The sequence below is a fragment of the Lithobates pipiens genome, unplaced genomic scaffold (genome assembly GCF_037356315.1).
Source record: "Lithobates pipiens isolate NorthernLeopardFrog02 unplaced genomic scaffold, aLitPip1_a1.2 Scaffold_25, whole genome shotgun sequence".
In the NCBI taxonomy this organism is placed as follows: Eukaryota; Metazoa; Chordata; class Amphibia; order Anura; family Ranidae; genus Lithobates; species Lithobates pipiens.
This window is the reverse complement of record NW_027507787.1, coordinates 144,120,741-144,142,459: the sequence shown is the minus strand read 5'-3', so window position 1 is coordinate 144,142,459 and position 21,719 is coordinate 144,120,741. Positions and strand designations below refer to the sequence as shown.

The 21,719-nt window shown below is 41.5% G+C and overlaps 1 protein-coding gene across 1 annotated transcript in view; it reads right to left on the bottom strand.

Moving 5' to 3' along the window:
- Positions 1-12,550: 12,550 nt before the first annotated feature.
- The window catches only part of MAT1A (methionine adenosyltransferase 1A), a 98,209-nt gene continuing 89,040 nt past the window's right edge, over positions 12,551-21,719 (bottom strand). Inside the window, exon 9 of the mRNA XM_077454912.1 lies at positions 12,551-19,942. Within this exon, the coding sequence (XP_077311038.1) occupies positions 19,840-19,942 (103 nt within the window). The 3' untranslated portion in view covers positions 12,551-19,839. The remainder of the gene's footprint in view (positions 19,943-21,719) is intronic.

Here is a 21,719-nt window from a genome sequence, read left to right as displayed (position 1 = left end):
AGCTTCCTCAGTTTACTTTTTATAGTACCATCATGCCTTTCCACAGTACCTGCAGACTGTGGGTGGTACACACAATGGTTCTTTAAGTCAATATTTATTCTATTTAACGATCTGCTGTATTGTCTGGTTTACGAAATGCAAATCATTGTCACTGTAGATGAGGGAAGGAATCCCAAATCTCTGAACCATGTCTTTTATAATTGCCTTGGCAACTGACTTCCCATCAGGGTGAGTCAGAGGGAAAGCTTCTACCCATTTAGTGTGTAAATTGACAATTATCAGGCAATACTTCTTATTTTCACATTTGTTTAGTTCAATGAAATCCATACATATCATTTGAAAGGGCTAGAGAGGCTTAGGAAATTGGCCTCTCAGAGGTCTCAGCGCCCCTTACACATGATATTCATTACAGGTCATACAGGTCAGACAAAAATGTTTTGAGTAATTTGTAAATCCATACATTGTGAACACTTTATTAATCATCTGTACCATCCTCCTTTTGAGACATGGGCCTGCTCATGACTCAATAAAACAACATATCTAAACAATGAGGTAGACAATATAGGTTTACCATCTATGCTTATATAAATACCTTCTATCTGTACTGCCCCATTTGACAACCATTTTTGTTTCCCATCCTTGGGTGCTGATTTTTGCATTTCTATTAACCATGTTTCATCTATCACGCTCTGCATTTTTGCTGGTTTCGCAAGATAGGAATGTACTTATATCAATAACAGCAAATACCTTGTTCTCAGGCTGGAGGTCATTCAGGAAGACATGGGGGTCAGGCACTACTGCCACATCTTTATGTATTGCTTGTAAGTCTTAAACAAGTCTTCAGCCTCCTGGGAGTGTTACGTTTCTTTTTTTTTTTTTTTTTGTTTTAATAGATTTTTATTGTTATAAAAACAGCAGATTACAAAACATAGAGATAAAGAAATGCAGCAGGGCAAGACGCCCCCGTGAAGTCGGATACAGCACGCTGGAAAAAAAACAAACAATTGTTGCAATATAGAAGGCAAAAGGATAACCCAAACCACACTGAGGTTGAGAGCGTGTGGTAACTGCAGTATAATCAAGAAAAGGGTCAACAGGCCCCCCCAACTCGTGGGGACCCAGAGGCCCTTCCTTAGAACCCTCCGCCTGGGGCCGGGATGGACCCAGGGAAGAACGCCCAGCTGCCCCAAATGGGAGCACACTGCGACTGGGCAACTCCCCCCAGCCCCCCCCACCCCCCAGCAATAGGGTTGGGTCAGCTACCCACGCTGTTCATGAATCTGAAGTATAACAGGTGAGAACTAGGAAGCATGTAACTGGGTGCAGCCCAGGTGATATGCACACGCTATCTGAAAGGAATAACAAGAAAGAACACAGTAAAACAAATGAAGATTTCCTTTCAGTGTATAGACCAAAAAACCCAGCAAGTGTAACATGAACCCTGAGGGGTTTAATTGTCAAAAGGGAGCGCCCCCTACAGGAGGGGGAAGAAGAGAAAGGGAAAAAAAAGGGAGAGGCAAAAAAGGAAAGCAAATAGGAGGAAAGAGAAAAGTGGTGTAAAGGAGAGGAAAATAAGGTAGAAGGAAGGTAGAGAAGGTCATCCGGAGAGGTGAGTGGCAGTCAGGAGTATAAACGAGATCAGTGTGGAAGGGTGATTCCAACAAAAGAGGCCCAAGGTTCCCAAGTATGATAGAATTTCTCGGAGCGGTCCAAGATTACACCGGCCATTTTTTCTTGATTCATGATCCAAGAAATGTTTTTCTTAGCTAATCTGGGTGACACCGAAGGTGTCTTCCAGGCTTTTGCTAGAGTGAGTTTGGCACCCAGTAAAATAAAGTGGATGAGGCGTTGTGTAATCTTGGACGCTCCCGTGATTGGGAAATTGAGGAGTGCAATGAGGGGAGATGGTAGAATAGGCCGTGAGGTGATTATGAGAAAATTTTACGCCAAAAGTGACGGATCCTGGGACAGGACCACCAAACATGAAACATGTCACCCCTAAGGTTACAGCCCCTAAAACAGAGAGGAGATGCTGATGGAAAGATGTTAGCTAGTTTTGTGGGTACTAAGTACCATCTGGTAAAAACTTTTATGCTTGCTTCTATGAGACCGGTATTCAGGATGCCCTTGTATGAGCAGGAAAAATTCTGTTGCCAAGTCTGCAGGTTCCAAGATTGGGCTAAATCATCTTCCCAGGCCAGCATGTATGAGGTTTTGGACTGTTTGCCTGAAAGTGCCCTGTAAATCAGTGAGATCCCACCCCTCTGCTCGATGCCCTGCCCACACCATTGTTTATAAGGGGTAATTTGCGGGCCATCCGGGAGGGATCTGCATTTTTTGTGAAGGAACGCAGAAATCTGTGTGAATCTAAAGAATTCAGACCTGGGCATATCCAGTTTACTCACGCAAAATGCTTTCGTTAGAGGGCCTAAAGGTCTGAGAAAGTGTCCTATTCTGTAGAGCCCTTTGTCTAGCCACCACTGGAATGCTCTGATGTCTAGGCCTGGATAAAAGTCTGGGTTGTGAAATAAGTGTTTCAAGGGTTCTAAGGGGGAGATTAGGTGTGTGTTACCTCTTAGGGAGTCCCACAAAGTAAATGAGTGGAACAGCGTCGGCGACATAATTGGGGGTCTGGATCTTCTGGGGCTCCATAGGAGGAAGTCCAGGGTATGAAGTGGGACTGTCAGTCTTTCAATGTGTACCCAGTCAGGGTGTTCCCAGCGTGAGTAGATCCTGGAGAGCTGTGAAAGTTGTGCTGCTTGGAAGTGCCAGAGCAAATTTGGCAAACCCAGTCCCCCCTCTGTCCTAGATCTATACAAGACAGACTTGGCTAATCTACGACCCCCCTTCCCCCAAATAAATTTGATGACTCTGGCTTTGAAGTGCCCAAGGTGACTTTTGTTTATTGGGATCGGAAGGGTTCTAAAATAATAAAGTATACGCAGGAGTAGGGTCATTTTGATTGCATTGATCTTTCCTAGCCAGGACATAGGAAGCCCTGACCACCTTAAGAGGTCTCCCTCTAGTTTTTTGTATAGCGGTGGATAATTAGCTTGGTAGAGGAGATCCACTCTTGGAGTCAGTTTTATCCCCAGGTATGTGATGAACGAGTCATTCCAGGAAAACCTGAAGTTCTCTCGGAGCCTAGAGAGGAGAGAGTCCATAAGATTAATGTTAAGTGCTTGAGATTTGTTGTAGTTAACCTTGAGACCAGATACCAAGCCAAAGTCATCTAGGAGGCGACAAATGTTAGGGAGAGATGTGAGGGGAGAGGAGACAAAAAGTAAGATGTCATCCGCAAATAATGCGCATTTGTGAGTTTGTGAGCCGCAGGATATGCCCTGGATATTAGGATCGTTCCTAATAGAAATTGCTAAAGATTCAATTGCTATGGCGAAAATAAGTGGGGATAGGGGACATCCTTGTCTTGTCCCCCGCAAAATGGGGAAAGATTCCGAGTAAAATCTCTGCAGACGCACCTGGGCTGAGGGAGTTGAGTAGAGAGCCCGCAGAACATTGCGAAAAGGTTCTCCAAACCCCCAACGCTGTAAAGTTGAAAAAATTAATGGCCAGTGAATGGAGTCAAACGCCTTTTGCAGGTCCAGAGAAAGAAGGCAGCCTTGTCTAGGAACTTCTTTACCCCAGTTAGAGTTTAGTATAGAAATCAGGTCAATGGCTCTACGTGTCTGGTCAGAACCTTGTCGACCTGGTATAAAGCCAACCTGATCTTTATGGATGTACAAACTAATGAAAGAGGCCGGGCGATCTGCAAGGATTTTAGTCAGAATCTTTAGATCATTATTGATGAGGGAAATTGGTCTATAGTTGGAAACTGCGCTAGGGTCTTTATCTGGTTTAGGGATAACCGTTACATAGGCCATATTAGAGGAAGCTTCTAAGGGACCCCCTCTCCTGAGTTCATTGAAGAAACGAGCCAGGTATGGGGCTAGAGTGGTGGAGAAGGATCTGTAATAGGGTATAGAGAAACCATCCAGGCCAGGAGCAGAGTGGGGCTGTCAGGAACTTACCAGCGATGGACAGGCATGGCTGCATGCACACAGGCGTCGGCGCGTGTTTCCAGCGCGTTCGCGTACGCGTTCGCGTGCGCGTTCGTTTGCGCGTTAGTGTGCACGTTCGTGTGGGCGTTCGTGTGCGCGCTCGTTTGCGTGGTCGTGAGTGGTGTGCGTGCGCTACTTGCCGCCACTGAACACTTAAAGGTTCTCCAAGTGCGCTGGTGCGGCGCTGTTTCGTCTCAGCTCCTGTGTACCTGAATACCTGATCCTGAACCTGATTACCTGCTACCGCTACCGACCCGGCTTCGCTTGACTACTCTGCCTTCTCCAAACCCGACCCGGCCTGCCTGACCTCGCTACCTCTCCTGCCTGTGATTCCGTTGCCGACCTCTGCCAGTTCTACCGACTCCTCTTTTGTCTACTGTTACCACCTGTCTGCTTGCCTACTGACCCGGACCGTCTGACCCTGCTCCAGCCTGCTGCCTGTTCAGTCCTTGGCTTCTGCAGCTGCTACTTGCATTTCTCAGCCTTCTAGCAACCTCAAGTCGCTCAGCCTTCCAGAGGAACCTCTGCTCTGCTATCAGTCCCAGCGGCCCTATCCAGCAGGCACTCCTACCCACTGTGCTCTCGAGACCGCTGTTCCCATTCCAGCGGCTCCTGAACCAGCGTTGTAAGAGAGGTCTCCTCCTACAAGTCGGGCTTCAACACCAGGACCCTAACAGGGGCTTTAATCTTTTGATCACTGCACAGACTTCTTCCTGCGAGATAGGAGCATCTAAAATCTGGTGGTGTGAAGTTTTCAAGATTGGGTTTTGTACCGTGTTGAGGAACTGACCGACCTGCGCTTGCGTCGGGCAGTCCTTATTACTATAGAGGGATTGGTAGAAGGAATGGAATTGTTCCATTTTGCGTTGGGGGTTTTGGGAGAGGGTACTACCGTTTATTTTGATTTTGGGAAGTGCAGTGTGTTTGCTTTTTGGGGAAAGTCTATGTGCTAAAAACGTGCCTATCCTATCACCCTTGCAGTAAAATCGGGATTGATTCCAGCGGACCCATTTTTCAGCTCTAGTAGAGAGTGCCAAGTTTAGGGAAGTACGAGCTACATCCAGGTCTGAGATGGGAACTTCAGAGGGGTGAGCCTTATGCCTTTTGGATAGAGCTGCAAATTTCTGCTCCAATCTGGCAATTTCGGATTTTTGTCCTCTGAGAACCGCCTTATGAGCAGCCCAAAGGCATGAGGGTCCAACCTCCGAGGTGTCGTTAATTTAAAATTAGTTTTAAGTTTGAGGTCAATCTCCGCTTTTCTACTAGGATTGCTCAAAATAGATTCATTGAGGCACCATCTCCTACTGGGTTGAACAACTCCAGGGCGTTAGAAGGTCAATACCACCATAGAGTGGTCTGACCAGACTGCGTCTTTAATGAAAGCTCTGTTCGTTAACGGAATGGTAGGGGAAGTGACCAGGATGTGATCTATTCTCGAGAAAGATTGGTGGGGACTGGAGAAATGGGTGAAGTCCCTCAGGGATGGATTCATTTCTCTCCAGATATCAATCAGCCCATGTTGAGAGATTAGTTTGGCTATATGCAGACTTTGTTTAGTGGGTCGAACAAGGCGTTTACCCGGGAGGGCGTGCCTTGTCTATACCCATGTCAAAGGCCGTATTCGAGTCACCCCCAAAAACTACAGTTCCCTCTAATAAAGGTGATACGGTGTCCAGCAGAAGCTTAAAGAAGGCATATTGTCCCCTGTTGGGAGCATAATATGAAACAAATGAATAAAGGTGTCCATCCAGCTCTCCAATCACTAGAATAAATCTACCTTCTGGGTCTTTAAGTTCTGACTTGAGAGAGAATTTACATCTATTGGAAAAAAATATACCCACCCCCTTTGTTTTATCATCTGCACTAGCCAGCGAGAAAAAAGGGAATTTGGAATGAATAAAGGAAGGATGGAAGCGTTTAGGGAAATGGGTTTCTTGCAGAAGTGCTACATCAACTTTTTGGGGTGTTACGTTTCTGACACGTGCAGGAAATAAAACTAAAAAAGTTTTATGGATGGGTTTACTTCCACTTTAAATGTTACAAAGATTATAACAGAATATGTAAAAAGTTAATCAAGGCTACAAAAATTCAAAACGAGCAAAAGATTGCAAAAGATAGTAGGACAAATCCCCAAAAAATCTTTAAATATATTAATAGCAAAAAGGTCAGGGCTGAGCATGCAGGCCCTTTACAAAATAATCTGGGGGGGGGGGGGGGGGGGTGATGCACATTTATTAAATGTCTTTAGCTCTGTGTATACAAAGGAGCATGGGGGAGCTCATGTTTATAATGAGGATGGTATTGACAGAGCCCCAAATGATTCATAATGGCTCAAAATTGACAGACAGAATAAAGGTGAATAAGGCACCTGGAACAGCTGGCATATACCCACTGATCCTAAAATAATTGAGCTCTGTCATTTTCAAGCCATTGTTTCTTATTATTAGGGACTCTTTAATGACTGGAAGGCCTTGGCGTAAGGTCCATGTGGTGCCTATATTTAAAAAGGATCAAAATGGTCTAGGGAGTTGGGGTTTGAGGTATCCGCTGAAGATTGGCACACTGCGTTTCTTTTTATTCATAAATCCTCTTCTTCAGGTTATGCCCAAAATTACAAGTTATTGTCCAGATGGTGTCACTGTTCATCGGATCTTCCCAACCTCTACGGACATATGCTGGTGCTGTCATTTAGAGAGAGGAACGTACCTACACATCTGGTGGGGATGTGATCTCATCTGCTCTTTCTGGTCCCATATATTTCAGGTATATGCAAAGGTTTATAGCGAGCCCCTTACCCCTTCCCCCTCCATAGCCTTATAATCCATCCTCCTGGCTACAGTAAAATCTCAAAAAGCTAGCCTGCTTAGACTTTTTCTTTCTGCGGCTAGATGGTTAATTTCTAGACACTGGAGGAGCACGCTGACTCCAACATTATCGTCGTGGGTAAATGAAATCAACGACATTATGCTTATGGAGGTGTAACAGGCCAGAGAATTTGATAAATGGGAGAAATTTACCACCCTTTGGTAAATCTGGTTGTACTACTCTTCTTTGAATAAACTCAGTAATAGGCTCACACCATTAAATATCATTTTTTGTGTTTATTTTAATTTTTTTCTTTCAGACATCAAAGTAAGGGCTCCTCCACAGGGACGTGTGCCCGTGTCTGCTCAGCGGGGGATAGCTCCGTGGATCCCCACTGAGCAGGCAGTCCGTTATCACCCGATCCGATCTGCAGACGGATGGAAAAATAGGTTTTTCCTCCATTACACTTTTTTGGATTGTATCGGTCAGATGTCAGCAGACATGTCACCGCTGACATCCGCCCCTCCATAGACCTCTAAGGAGTGTCCACTCAGGTCCGCCTAAAAAACTGACAGGCAGACCTGAACGGTCCGTCCGTGTGAAAGGGGCCTAACTCATATTTGTATTTAGGTCTTATTCTCTCTCTTTCTTATTTTCTCCTTCTTTTGTTCTGTCGCTTTTCTCTCTCTCAGTACCGTACTTTCTGTCTCTATCGATGAATATTTTTACGCACCTTCTAATTTTTTCTGGGTTATTTACTATTGCACTGACTACATACGTGTTACAGACCGCCCTAAGGCCATTGTTTCCTAAATGTACGTTCTTTCCTAAATGTACATAATATAACTGGATACTAACATTTATAGGTAAAGTTGACCAGGGAATGTCTGGGGATCAGGAAGAAATTTTTCCCCCACTGGAGAAAATAGGATCATCATGATTTGCTGGGGCTTTTTGCCTTCCTCTGGTTCAACTGTAGGTAGAGGATTGTATATTTTTCCCCCTTTTATTGGTTTAACTAGATGGACTTGTGTCTTTTTTCTGCTGGACTATGTAACTATGTAACACAGACTCGCCAACATTATGGCTATTGGGTTATTCAGCTGCCTTCAAGTGATTGGCTAGTGACAAACAAAGGCGTGAGGACAGTCCTATATAACCCCACCCACACCCAGCAAAGCCACGCCAGCAATAATATGAGTGGACCAAAAACAGAGGGGAGGGGGCCTGTGTCCGGTAATGTACTTCAAGAAAAAAGATTTTACTGGTAAACCAAAAATCCTACATTAAAGGATAAAGACTTTACAAGTCTTAGACCATTCAGATGTCCAGAAGCAGTTCAACTGAGGGGTGGGCAGCACAACAAACAAATGACAACAGGCCCATGTAACAAGTGAAGGCTCAAATAAACTTTGAACTTAGAATGGCTTAAAGCACCTTCTTGCCAAAACTGGCATCAGAAGAGGCCTGAACACCTACCTGTCAAAACTTAACAAATTTGTGAACAGAAGACCAGGTGGTCATATTGCAAATCTGGGAAACAGTTGCCTGATGCTGAAAAGCCCATGAAACACTTATGTCACATACACACGATCGGAATTTCAGCCCACAAAAGACAGATGAAAGTTTTTTGTCGGAAAAGGTATGCTCCATCCGTCTTTTGCTGGCGGAATTCCAGCCAGCAAAAGATTGAGAGCATGCTCTCAATTTTTCGGTCGGGAAAAGTTCCTATCTGAAAATGCAATCGTCTGTGGCAATTCCGACGTGCAAAATTCCTACGCATGCTTGGAAACAGTTTGCCGCATGCTCGGAAGCATTGAATTTCATTTTCTCGGCTCGTCGTAGTGTTGTACGTCACCACATTCTTGACGGACGTAATTTCAGCGAATTTTTGCGTGACCGTGTGTATGCAAGGAAAACTTGAGTGGAATCCCGTCGGAAAAGCCGTCAAGAAATCCGATCGTGTGTATGCGCCATAAGAGACATGGTGTGCTCTGACAGGAATAGTTTGAACCCTATTCTTTAAACCATAGGCTCTAATTAATATAACTGGAAACAGTGAAGTAAAAGGCAGGGTGCACTGAGAAAGCACACAGGATTTCTACCCAGGTCAGGTGTTATCAATTGTAAGCTCCTTCCATAGGGAGAAAGAATTTCACTGCATCAGGATGAAAATCCACCATACCAGGGAAATCCTGATCTTGCTGGTCATTTGCATTGGTTGATCCAGAGACTTAACCTGCTTGTCCCATGCTGCCAAGATGTTGAGCTGAAATGATCTGGAGTTTGCCTCAGAGGAGGCTATTATCAGCCCAAAAACTCTTATGCAAAGCAAATAATTAGGCAAGATCTGAACTGCAAGTGGAGAGAAAGGAGTGAATCCAGGGAGAGGAAACCTTGGACAGAGCCATATTCAAGGTTAGGCCCAGATATTTCAGGTGAAGCATTGGGTCCATCACTGAATTTCTGAAGATTTAGGATCCATGTGAATCTCCATAGAGTCTGCACTATCCAGGTGACACTAAAAGACAGAACCTAAGCTGACTGTTCCCTCACCAGAACATCATCAAGATATTCCACAATGGGGATGATCTGAGAGCAAAGCAGATTGAGAACAAGGGCTAGCAATAGCTGAAGATGTGAGGTACAGTGGGCAGGTCAAAGGGAAGGGCAACAAATTGGTAATAGTGTGAACCCACAACAAAATACACGCAGTGTTCATGGGGAGTTTGCAAAAAAGTGTTCTTTATGTTTACAGAGGCCAGGGAATCGCTGGATAATGGGTGGGAGGCACTGGCAGACTGGACAGATTCCATAAGGAATTGTTGCATCCTTAGGAATTTATTGAGATAGTGCGTTGCTGACTGTGAACAGGTTTAATTAGAAACCCTGGGACCTTACCTGTTCTGGGATGAAGCTAATAGCTCATTGAAAGAGAAGTAGCTTGAGAACAGTGTAAAGATCTGCGTAACTTTGTGAGGAAGCTGACAACGCAGGCAAGTTCAAAAGCATGAAGCGGGGTGGAGACAAAGTAAAATACTTTATTTTTAGCCCCTTGATATGACACTTTTCACCCAAGCGTCTGAAATACCTGGAATCAGATGAGCGGGAAAGCTAACTGACATCCTCTGTCTTTGTAAAGTCATTAAGAGGAGGACTTGCGTCCCCGTGGGTTTGGTGGTCCAGTTTCTGCTGTGAGGAATCTGGATTTGGGCAAACAGCCATATTAGTGCACATGTAGTGTAGCCGTATTAGTGAACTTGTAACAAAAACAGTTGTGTTCTATCCCTGATACTTTTTTTTTATTTGCATTAGCATCCAAATTTTCAGGACAAGGTTTCAGGTTGTGCTACTACCTTCTTCAAGGTCATATACAGAAAAAGGACCTTTGATATTACAGCATCATACAGCAGTATCCCCAGTAATGTTGTGTATCTCATCCAATGCAAAAAATTCAACTATCATCTTACATTGACAAAACAGGACAGAACTCCAAATAATGAATTTATACAGACATACTATTAAAAGAGAAGTATGGGAATCAGTTTTTTGTTGTAGAATCATACTTACCTAGTTGGATGCAGCATTGGTCCGATGCTGCATCACTTCCCCTGCCGGCTCTAACACTGAGAACCGAGCGATCAAACAGCACCCATTGCTCAGTTCTCAGGGCTCCCTGAGCAGAGAGCTGGTGACTGTCAGTCATTGGCTCTCTGCTCTGCCACCCCCCCAGACTCATTGGAGCCCTGGGATGTGGAGGGGATGGGAGTGGCCGGCTCAGGCTCTCAGTGGCTCGTTTTCACAAATCCTTTGTGAAATCTGCCCCGCCCTGCAATTTAAACAAGAACGTGAGCCCCGCTAGCTTGCGGTCCATGGCTGACACGGACACCCCTCGTTTCAAATTCCTGGAGACAAAATAATAAACCAGTAACCTTACCTCAATGGAGTCCTGCTCCACTCTGGCCTGCCTGACAAATTCCTACCATTCCTGCCATACCTTCTCGTAAGCAGCCCATGTGGACATACTCACAACCTCTTTATCCAACCTGTGAGGACACCAAGGTGATCTCCCACAGCCATTGGGGATACAGCACCCCTTGTCGGTCTAGGAACTTGTCCCACTGAAAGCGAGATAAAGCATCAGCCAAAGTGTTATCAAGCCCCGGGAGATGCACCTCATACAGAAAAATGTTCAACTGTAGGCACCGCAGCACCAGGTGGTGTAACAGCCGTATTACCAGCTGTGGCGATGCTGAGACATTGAACCACTCCCAGGTTGTCACAGTTTAACCTAACCTTCAAATTCCTGAAAGACTCACCTCATACTTCCATGGCCAGAACCACTGGAAACAGCTCCAGGAGCACCATATTTTTCTGTAACCCTGAATCCACCCATGCCACCGGCCAAGGACCAGCACTCCAATGACCCCCGTAACCTGTTGCCACCACAGCATCCATAAAGAGCTTCAAGTCCCAGTTACTCACCAGACCTGACACCCAGACCGATCTGTCATTGTATTCTGTCAAGAAGGTATCCCACACCCTCAAATCCTTGCAATGCTCCATGGTAGTCTGAATGAAATGAGTGGGGGACCAGACCTCTGCAGTGGATGCAGACAGCCATTGGCAAAACACCCTATCCAAGGGAAAAATGAGGCATGCAAAGCTCAACTCTCCTAATAAAGATTGCAGCTGCCTTAACTGAATTTTCTATAGCCCTAGAATCCCTTGAATCTCCAACCTCGGTGCACACAACTTCCCCTCCAGTAATCGACACTCCATAGCTTCCTAGTCAATGACAATGCCCAAAAAGCTAAGAGCAGTGGTTGGGCCCCCTCTGTCTTGTCCTCTGTCAATGGGATCCCGAATGCGTCTGCCATGTGTTTCAGTGTGGATAACAACACTGCACATGTGGTAGATGACCGCAGACCTACACAAAGAAAGTCATCCAGGTAATGAATTATGGAAACATCCCTAACCACTCATTCTACAAAGAAGCTGAATGTTTCAAACAATGCGCACAAAATGGAGCAACCCATGGGCAAGCACCGATCAATGTAAAATTCCCCTTGCCAACAGCACCCCAACAGCCAAAAACTGTCCAGATGAACCAGGAGCAAGCAGAAAGCCAATTCAATATCAGCTTTTGCCATCAGGGCCCCCTTTCCACAGCGGAAAACCCAGCCCACTGCCGAATCGAAGGAAGTGTACAAAACTATCATGAGTCAGGGTCAATCGCATCGTTGACCGATCCCCCCTTTGGAAAAAACAGGTGGTGTATCAGCCTACACTTGTTCGGCTCCTTTTTGGGCACCACTCCCAGAGGGGAATCACCAAATCTGCCATAGGCCTTTCACTGAAAGGCCCTGCTATGCTGCCTAACGCCACTTCCTTACCCAATTTATCCCCCACTGTCCCAGGGTGTAGCAACACAGATCGCAAATTCTTAACTGCCGTCGGAACGAATTGCACAGGAGTGGCATGAATTGCACAGGAGTCCTGTGCATTTTCTAGTCCGCTTCAGGTCTAAATCCAGCCAAAAATTAGGGCTGAAATCGGACCTGAAACCATGAATGGCGACACATCAGACTCCTGCTGTGAGACGCTCCGTTCCTCAGTGTGAACCCAGCCTAAAACTGTATTATGTAAAGTAAAATAAACTGAATAAAAAAAGATGAAAAACAAAATGGTTAAAAATACTGTTTTATTGCTATTCAAACATTTATTGCAAGATATATTTAACACCACAAATGTGGTTAAAAAAATGCTTGCAGATACAAATTAATTGTACAAACTTGTACATCCCGTTTTCTTCTAAATTGAAGATTATTACAGGCTAAATTGATAAACTAGCAGCATTGTAACCTGTCTTGGAGGATAATTACAAAACAATTTGTTGCAGATTTGTATTACATGTATGAAAACAAATTCCAATACACAGCGACAGCTGGTTTTTTAGGTCATTACTGACAAAACGTGGCTGAATATATAAAAAACTGAGTTTTACCTTGAAAGCACAAAAAAGTTCAATACAGAAAAGCTAATGATTCCTTTGCAAGTACATGAATGGCGACATTCCGAATATTTTATCTAGCAAACACATTTTTGCACTTTAGTACTAAAGTAATGTTTGTTACAGATAAAATAAACAGTTTTCAAAGCAAACTGAACCTTTGGCAAACCAAGTTTTGCAATGCTCTCTAGTTATACATTTTAACTCTTTGACTTAAGGTGTCCATACACTAGAAAGGGAATTTATGGCTGTTGTGAGTGCCTTTATGGTGGCCTCAAAATCATGGAAATGTGTTTTGATAGAACTCAAATTCTGGCCTTTTTTTTTTCTTTTCCAGTTTTGAATACCTGTGCATAGGACATTTTTAAACTCCACCACAACAATGAAATAAAAATCCAGTAGAAGTCACAGCAATGGATGTGCCTGGTAGACATTTTACTATCAATCTTTATTTAATAGTCTTACTTCCACACATTTGCTGCATTATACACAAGCATCAAAGCATATAATACATAATATTTTTAATATCATAGCATTGTTTAATTTATTAATGCCATTAAATTAAAATTTCCCCTTGCGTTTAGTTAGTTTACGAGTCATGTTAAGTGTTAGGTCTATGAAATATTTCACGATTAAGGGATTAGGTTTAGGGTTATTGTTGAGTTTATGGGTTAGTATGCGGTTACCGCTTCTGTATAACCTAATCTGATGCTGCAGAGAATTCCTCACCTCTTGTTGTGTTTAATGGGGACAGGAAGAACAGAGAATACATCCCAAAGGGAAACAGGAACATAAAAGGTGCATTTGCCAACTCATGATCTTTATGTTACAGGAGATCTCCATTGGACCTTTTATGAGTCGCCATTCCTGGCCAGCTTTACAGCTTGACGGCTCGTATGACCCCTAGACTGAAAAGCTAGGGGTCCATTTCATCCGGTGAGTGGGGGTGCCACATCACGGAGTGGAAGTTTGGAGCACTACTGCACTTTATGTGGATTGAAGCACTTAAGCACCTTTTTTTGGGACTTTTGCAATATTTCAACATGATTGCTTGATATTTTTCATTTGTATTGTTATTTTTGGAAGTTTTTTCAATGGAATGATCCATGCACTTTTGTGAGGGCTGTAATTATTTTATTATATAGTATGCGGCTATTGATTTTCGGATGTGATAAAATTAATGGAAAAAGGACTATTGTAGCAAAATTTTGCACAGTAGTAGTAGCTGAGTCTGGACAAGGATACCTCGTAAGTAAAAATAAAGAGATACCACGTAAATGTTAAAAAAATTAAAAAAATGTATGAAAAGGTAAGCTACGGCAAAAAATGTATAGGATAGCATACATAACTTAAATATTCTTTGTAAGATGCCGTGCTAACCCAAATAAAGTTAAACATAGATATAGATGTGCAACTAGTGATTATCATAAATAACAAAAAAAAAGTGAATACATTTCATAATCAAATAACAGAGGAAGTGAAAAGTTCATATATCATATAGAATAAATGAATATAATGTTTGTGCCAACCAAGGAAGTCCAACACCAAATGGGATAATTCAGGATTAATTCCTGGAAACAGCAACACAAGTATTCACATCAGTGGATCCCAACTCTGAAATCCAAAGATAGGAAAAACACCACGTGTCCTTCAAATCCACATGTGAATATGCTTACCAAAGCCAACGTGACTCTGTGCAGAAAAGTCAGGAAACACTTGGATGAGTAAGCCCTTACTATTCTAGCCAGGATCCTCCGGTTAGACTTGTGCACAACGGAAAATTTCGTTTAGTTTTGGTTTGTTGTCATTCGTAAAAAAATACATAATTTCGTTCTGTTATATTCGTTATGTTACGGTAATAATTTTTTGGATAATTCGTTATTATTTGTAGAGTGTCGAATTCATTCGTTCGTATTAGTTGAAATTCGCTATTTATGTATGTATATACATTCGTGATAATGATTCGTAGTTTGGAAAGTCATTTGTTTATTGAATATTTTAACACACACAATGACAACGTCTCTTCTCCTCAGCTCAAATACAATACAACACCCTTCTAACTCAGTTCTCAGGAATGCACTTTGCCAGTAATCCATCCTCCGGCACAAAATTAATTAGCTGATTGGACTATAAGATTTACTTGGAGCTGACCTTTTGTTTCATTAGATCTTTAAAGAATTACCAAACCATGTCGAAATCATTCGAATTCGTTCGTTATATTTCTTCCGTATTCGCTGCTATTTGTTATTTTTTTATTCGGACATTCGGATGCATCCGAATGTCCGAAAGATGCAAAATTCGGCTGAATTTCGATTCATTACGAAACGAATTGCACAAGCCTACCTCCAGTCAGTCTCCACGGGCAGATGTTCCTCCGTTTCAGAAGCTAGCCTCCAGCAGCTGCCCTGTGTGAAGTTGGAGGGCTCCTCTTCTTCTTCCCTGGCTCATCAGAACTGTGTGTTTACAAGTGTCTCCTCTATTCTGACGTGTCACCACAGCTGATACAGTTTCCTGACTTCTCTGTACAGAGAGTCATATTGGCTTTTGTAAGCATATTCACATGTGGATTTGAAGGGCACATTTTGTTTTTCCTACCTTTTGGTAGTTTGGTGTTGAACTTCCTTAGTTTGCACAAACTTTATATTAATTTATTCTATATGATTTATGGACTTTTCACTTCTTATGTTATTTGATTATGAATTATTTTCACTTTTTTGTTATTTATGATAATCACTGTTTTCTGCAATGAGATCTTGTCACTGTTTCAGCACCTATAGTTCAAATGATTCATTAAAGTGTATCTAAACCCCAGAGCAAAAATGTAATGTAGTGCAGTGTACCAATCCTTAAATTAGGTTGCTGCAGTTGTTTTCATTTTTGGGGTGACTTTTTTCCTTCATTTGTACCTGGTGATCCAGCCAGTAAATTTTTTTTTCAACTTCTTTTGACAGACCAAGCTGACCAGCAAAAATGCCAGTTAGAGGGTTGAAACAAACCAATTAACACTAACAGGGGTGCCTGTAATGGTCAGATTTTATTCATTTATCTAAAACATTTATCCTTTTATGCTGTTGCAACTGCTTAAAAAGTGTTAGCTGGAGTTAGGCTTTACTTTGTTAGTCAAGTCCATTCAAATTTGCTAGTCTATCTAAAACTGCTCTCTCCACAGGCTGAAAAAGCTGCTGCCCAAGGTATACTCTGTTGCTCCTCCATAGAGCGGGCCCACTTTAATGCCCTGTACACACGGTCTGACTTTCTGACAACAAAATCCGTTTGATTTTTTCCGACGGATTTTGCCCCAAACATGTCTAGCATACACACGGTTGCACAAAGTTGTTGGAAAATCTGATCATTCTGAACGCAGTGACGTAGAACACGTACAATGGGACTATAAATGGTCCAGTAGCCAATAGCACATGCATGGCACTTTTTCCATCGGAATTGTCTACATCCGATCTGAATTAAAATGATCGGATTTTGTTGTCGGAAAATTTTTGATCCAGCTCTCAAACTTTGTGTCGGAAATTCAGACGGAGAAAGTCAGATGGAGCCCATACACGATCAGATTTTCCAACAACACGATCCAATCGCACATTTTCCGTCGGAAAGTCCGACTGTGTGTACAGGTCATAAAACAAAAAAAGGCAAATAAAGTAAATGAATGTAGCCACCACATTTCAGGATTGTAAGCTACAATATAATACATTTTGTTTAAAATATGCTTTAAGTTTGGCTTTTTAGGGCCTAATTAATGCTTTGGATTAGGTAAAGGGTTTGGCTGGTTTAGGGTTGGGGATTTTAGGTTAAGGATTAAGGTTAGGGTTTATTTCCATATTCAGTGATGGGTTAGATGGTATTCAATTTAAGGGTTTAAGAAAGATCGATGGCAAGTTTAAATGTTAGGGTCAAGTGTTTAGGGTTCATTTTAAAGGTATAAAGGTTGGTGTTTTTTTACATGGAAGCCATGCTCTGAGCAACAACAATTTAAGTATTTACCCCAGCCTGCTTATAGAACAACTAGCTTACAATTTTACAGCTGCTCTTTTGTAGAGTACATGAGAGGCAGTACTAGATCTTGTTGGTGATGAGTAGGCACGTGGCAGCTTAACTCATTGAGGATCCTCAAAGTGAGTTCCTTCAAAAAGTATGTAAACATTGCAGAGGAAGGTAATTAGCACCATGCATGAATAGAAAGTGTTGGAAACTTCAGCTGGTTGAAGTACACTGATCACTTTACTCTATAGGTATATGACATAAAATATACACAATTCATTATACCTCTTCAGGGTTTGGATGTGTTGTTAGATCTGTTGGTTGTGGGCACTGTGTCCTGTTGTGATAAGTGTTCCAGAGTATCTGCTGTGCCTGCACTCATCACCCACCTCCACAACAGTACCTTGACAGTTAAAAAGAGAAATCCATAGGAGTTTACTATATTGAATGCTCCCAGTGCATTGTGGTTATTATCCAATAAGATTTTGAAAGACTATTTGCTGTTTCTATGTTGGCATATTAGTTGGCCAATCTAACAAAAGCACTGCTTTTTTTCGCAATTTTTTTATTTTATTTTTTGTTACTTTTGGTTAAGTACATCATACAAGTGCTCTACTTCACTTGCAAGTTTTAAGGCATCCTCAAGCATGTTTTTTTAAAGGGATTGTGTATTTTAAATGTTACTCTTTAAGCAGCATTAAAATACTCATTCCCTGCTGATTGGTCATTTATGTTTCAATAATTTGCATTAAAGGTTTACAATGCAGAAAGAAAAAACAAAGGTCTCAACTTTTCGTTATTAGTACAACAAAAAGCACTGCTTTTTATACCTACATTGTGATCCTATGGATAATTACATCCAAGATGATTATAGTGGAAGATGCTTCTTGGTAGAACATGTTCTTAGAATTGGTCTTACTGTGCCTATGTGTGTGTTACTATTAAGGCAGAGATGTCAAGCTTTGCTGGGGACATGTACAGATATGAGGCATTTCATCTACTCTGTATAGTGTTTGAGAATTTGTTAATATATGTGCATGTAATTTAATAAACATTATAGTAATACCTAGAGTAAATGACAAACAATCCTGTTGCCAAATAGATTTTATTTTTGTGGGGGGGGGGGGGTTGATGTTTATGCACATGTGTGTTAAAGAGTATCTCCACTCTTATTGAGAAAAAAAACAATCCTCTCTGAGTGATCTATGTACATTGCAAGAATTTTAAATTTTTTTCCCAATGTGCAGAGTAAATCTGAATGGGAGAGACATTTTCATAATTAATCAGCTGAGGCACTTGCAGTGCTCTAAAAGGGACCAGTCTTTCCCTTTAGAAGTAACTAACCCTTTGGGATAATCTCACCAAAATGAAAATTCCTATTGCATAGGATGCCTAAAGTCTCATTTGTAGTGCTAAGTGTTACTTCTGGGAAAATCAGTGAGCCAATCACACAAGCAGGAAATGACGCATCTGGGGAAGTTTTGTACACTTATATACACACTTTGGGTTCTAGATGCCATATTGCATTGAAATTTATAGAAAAGTACAGAGCTGCAGATTGAAAAGGGAAGGTCTTTTTTTATTAAAACTCAATTACAATATGGCTTCTGTAGCAATTCTAAATTATGTTATTATTTTTATTTGCTTTTTTACCACAAAAGTGGAGTTTCCCTTTAAATATACTGATACATATTACAAAATAATTACCAGTCTGGCACAGCATTGAGTGAGACTGTTTACAAGTCAACCAAATGCCAATGACTACTGTGATACCCAGTGGCAGCTGTCATTGCAAATGAATGAAAGAACACAATTTTTTCGGAGGCTTCATTCTGTCTAAAGTTTTCTGTGTCTGTTCTGATTGTGTGTACATATTTAATTTTGCTTTCTCATTGTAGAGGTTTAGGTTACAATGCAGGCACACCTGCCCTTAATCTATCTAATTGCTATATACAGTACGTGTTCCAATTTGGGAGACTCTCAAAATTGTAGCTAGGACTGCAGTAAACTGGGAGACCTTGATGTGGTCACTGTGGCTTACACATATGTGACTAAACCCCTTGTTTTCAATGAGAACCGTTAGGGTCAACTTGGTTTGTTGCAGGCTAGCTGGTAATTGAGCTGGGAATTTTAGTTGTTTTCAATGTGCTCCTTGCTGCGGAGGCAGTTACATGTTGAGGTGGTTGCCATTTGTTAGTACGCACGGGATACCTTCAGCTGCCATTGTGCTCTTGCGGGGTGTCCCATGCGTCCCTATGCCTTTAAGGAGGGGTCAGTTCCTTCCAGACACACCTGCCCTTAATCTATCCAACTGCTATATATGTGCCCCAATTTGGGAGACTCTCAAAATTAGAGTAAGGGTCACAGTAAACTGGGGTGCCTTGACATGGCCACTGCAGGTTACACATATGTTTGCAAATGCGTGCAAATAAATCCCTTGTTTTTAACATGAACAGTTAGACAAGGTCAATTTGGTTTTGTTGCAGTCTGGCTGGTAAGTGAGCAGGGAATTTTTTTGTTTCTGATTATTAGTTTACAATGCACTCAATTATTCCAATGAGAAATTAGCATTTTGTATAAAATATGAGACGGGTTATCGACTTTGCTGTTAGACTATACTCTGCAATTCCTCAGAATTCTTTAATGTTACAGGTGTGCCCACCTATCATGGTTGCAATTACTTCCTGCTTTCATTTCGTGGTGCCAGCTCTGTAAATTCCTGTGCTAATGTCAATTAATGGAAATTATTTTAGGTTTGCTGTTATCCAAATGGAGGAAAAAAATAATAATTTTTCAGCATGCTGAAAAGGAATTGTGAAGTAGATAAAGTGTTAGGTTTGACTTGAAGTTATTTACTTCCAGAGCTACACATTTGTATTCATTTCTATTTTCAGCCAATTCAATCAACTGTACATACAACAATATGGAATTCCTGAATGAGAATGGTCCTATTAGTTCCTATAGCATTGGTTAAAAGACCAGCTCCTTTGGCACTTCCCATGGAAAATCTTCTCTGCCAAAATGACCATAACATGCAGTATTTTGATATATAGGCTTCTTCAGGTCTAGATCCCTGAAAAATAAAAACAAATATAAACTCAATAATATAATGTACATGCGATGTGAGCATACAGGTTTTTACAAAAGGAGACCTCTTCTGTGGAGAAACTGATATGAATGGATCTAGGTACAGTACAAAATAAGATGCTGCAGAATAATCAATAAAAAAAAATTTGAAAAAAATTCCAAGCATCCTGTGACTTTGACCTTACACATGTCCCCCACATATAGGGGTCCATATAATTGGGAACTTACTTTAAATATGTAGAAGACCCATGGGCTTTTGGGACTTGTAGTTTGAATTGTATTTATTCTCATAATTTTTTAGTTAACTTTTTTTAATGATATTTACTAATTGTCGGGTTCATTCCTGTGTTAAGGTTTAGCATTGGGAGTCCCAATATGGCGCCTATATGATAACAAGGCTAGGTTTGTAAAATGGGAGTCTCAACATGGCGCCTGGATGAAAGAGAGGCTTGGTCAGGGCCTGAATGTATTTAAGTGATGGCTCAACATATCACCTGTGCTCCAGGAGGATGCAAGGTATTACGAAACATGTCGGGCGTAATATATAGATACCATCACGCTTCATGTGACCCTTATGTATGGGTGTTATATGTTTTCTATAGCTTGATTTTATTATTTAACCATTTTTTTATAATGCTTTTCTTGCGCAATATTATTATGTATTGTGGCCGTTAGTGGGCAAAACCCCTATTCCTTTTTTTTTACACATTAAAATTTACTCTTTGACCTTAACGGTAATTCACTATTGGAGCCCGTTTTTTTTTCTCCCCCTTTCTACCCACACTCGTGGCCAGCCGGTCCAAGTGTGTGGTTCTTTTTGCCTTTTAGATAAGCTGATTCATCAGCTGATAAGCTGCCACTTGTTCGGCTGAGGAACCTTGGATCTCTTCTTGGAGAATCACGCTGTATTACAGTGGCGATTGGTGAGTTCGCATGTCAATCTACCAGTGCACCGCCCACCACTGTTCGTGTCCCCTCGCTTACTTCCGGATTTCGTCAGCGGAGTTTGTGTACACAGAAGGTCCAGTTGTCCTCGCAGAGGGCTGTGTCTGCCTGCTTAGCTGACTCCGCTCATACGGTAGTCCCACCGATCCGGTAAGGACCCTTAGATCCCATCACTGGAAAGATTTGTTTTCTGCTGAACAACATTGCCGGGGTTCATCTGAATATTTTTCTCATCCGCAGTATTTTTATCAAGGACACTAGTATTATTTTGTGTTTTATTACATTTTGAACCAGAAAGGACAATTTATTTGATGGGTCTAATCTGATTTTTTTTATTGTGAGGGTTTTTTTCATTGTTCATTGTGATCATCACTATCATTTCACATTTTGCAGCGCAACTTTATTTTTATATTATATCCCCCACATGTGTAAGGTCAAAGTCACAGGATGCTTGGAATTTTTAATTTATATTTTTTTTTAATTGATTATTCTGCAGCACCTTATTGTGTACTGTACCTAGATCCATTCATATGAGTTTCTCCCCAGAAGAGAATTTCTCTGTCATAGCAAGTGCTAAAACATTTTTTTTTTTTTTTTTTACCTTAGTGCAAGGAATATATTAAGGTAAAAAAATATTTAAATTTTAGAACCACTTTAACTTTTATATAAGCCAATTCCATACTGGTGTCTATTGATATGTTAGAGAAGTCTTGAAGTTTCATTACTTCAAATTTAAAACTTTAAATTACATGAAATATTCTTGTGGGTTATAATTATTCATTATCAAATATTTCACTGCCTTGCGTCAACAGACTTTT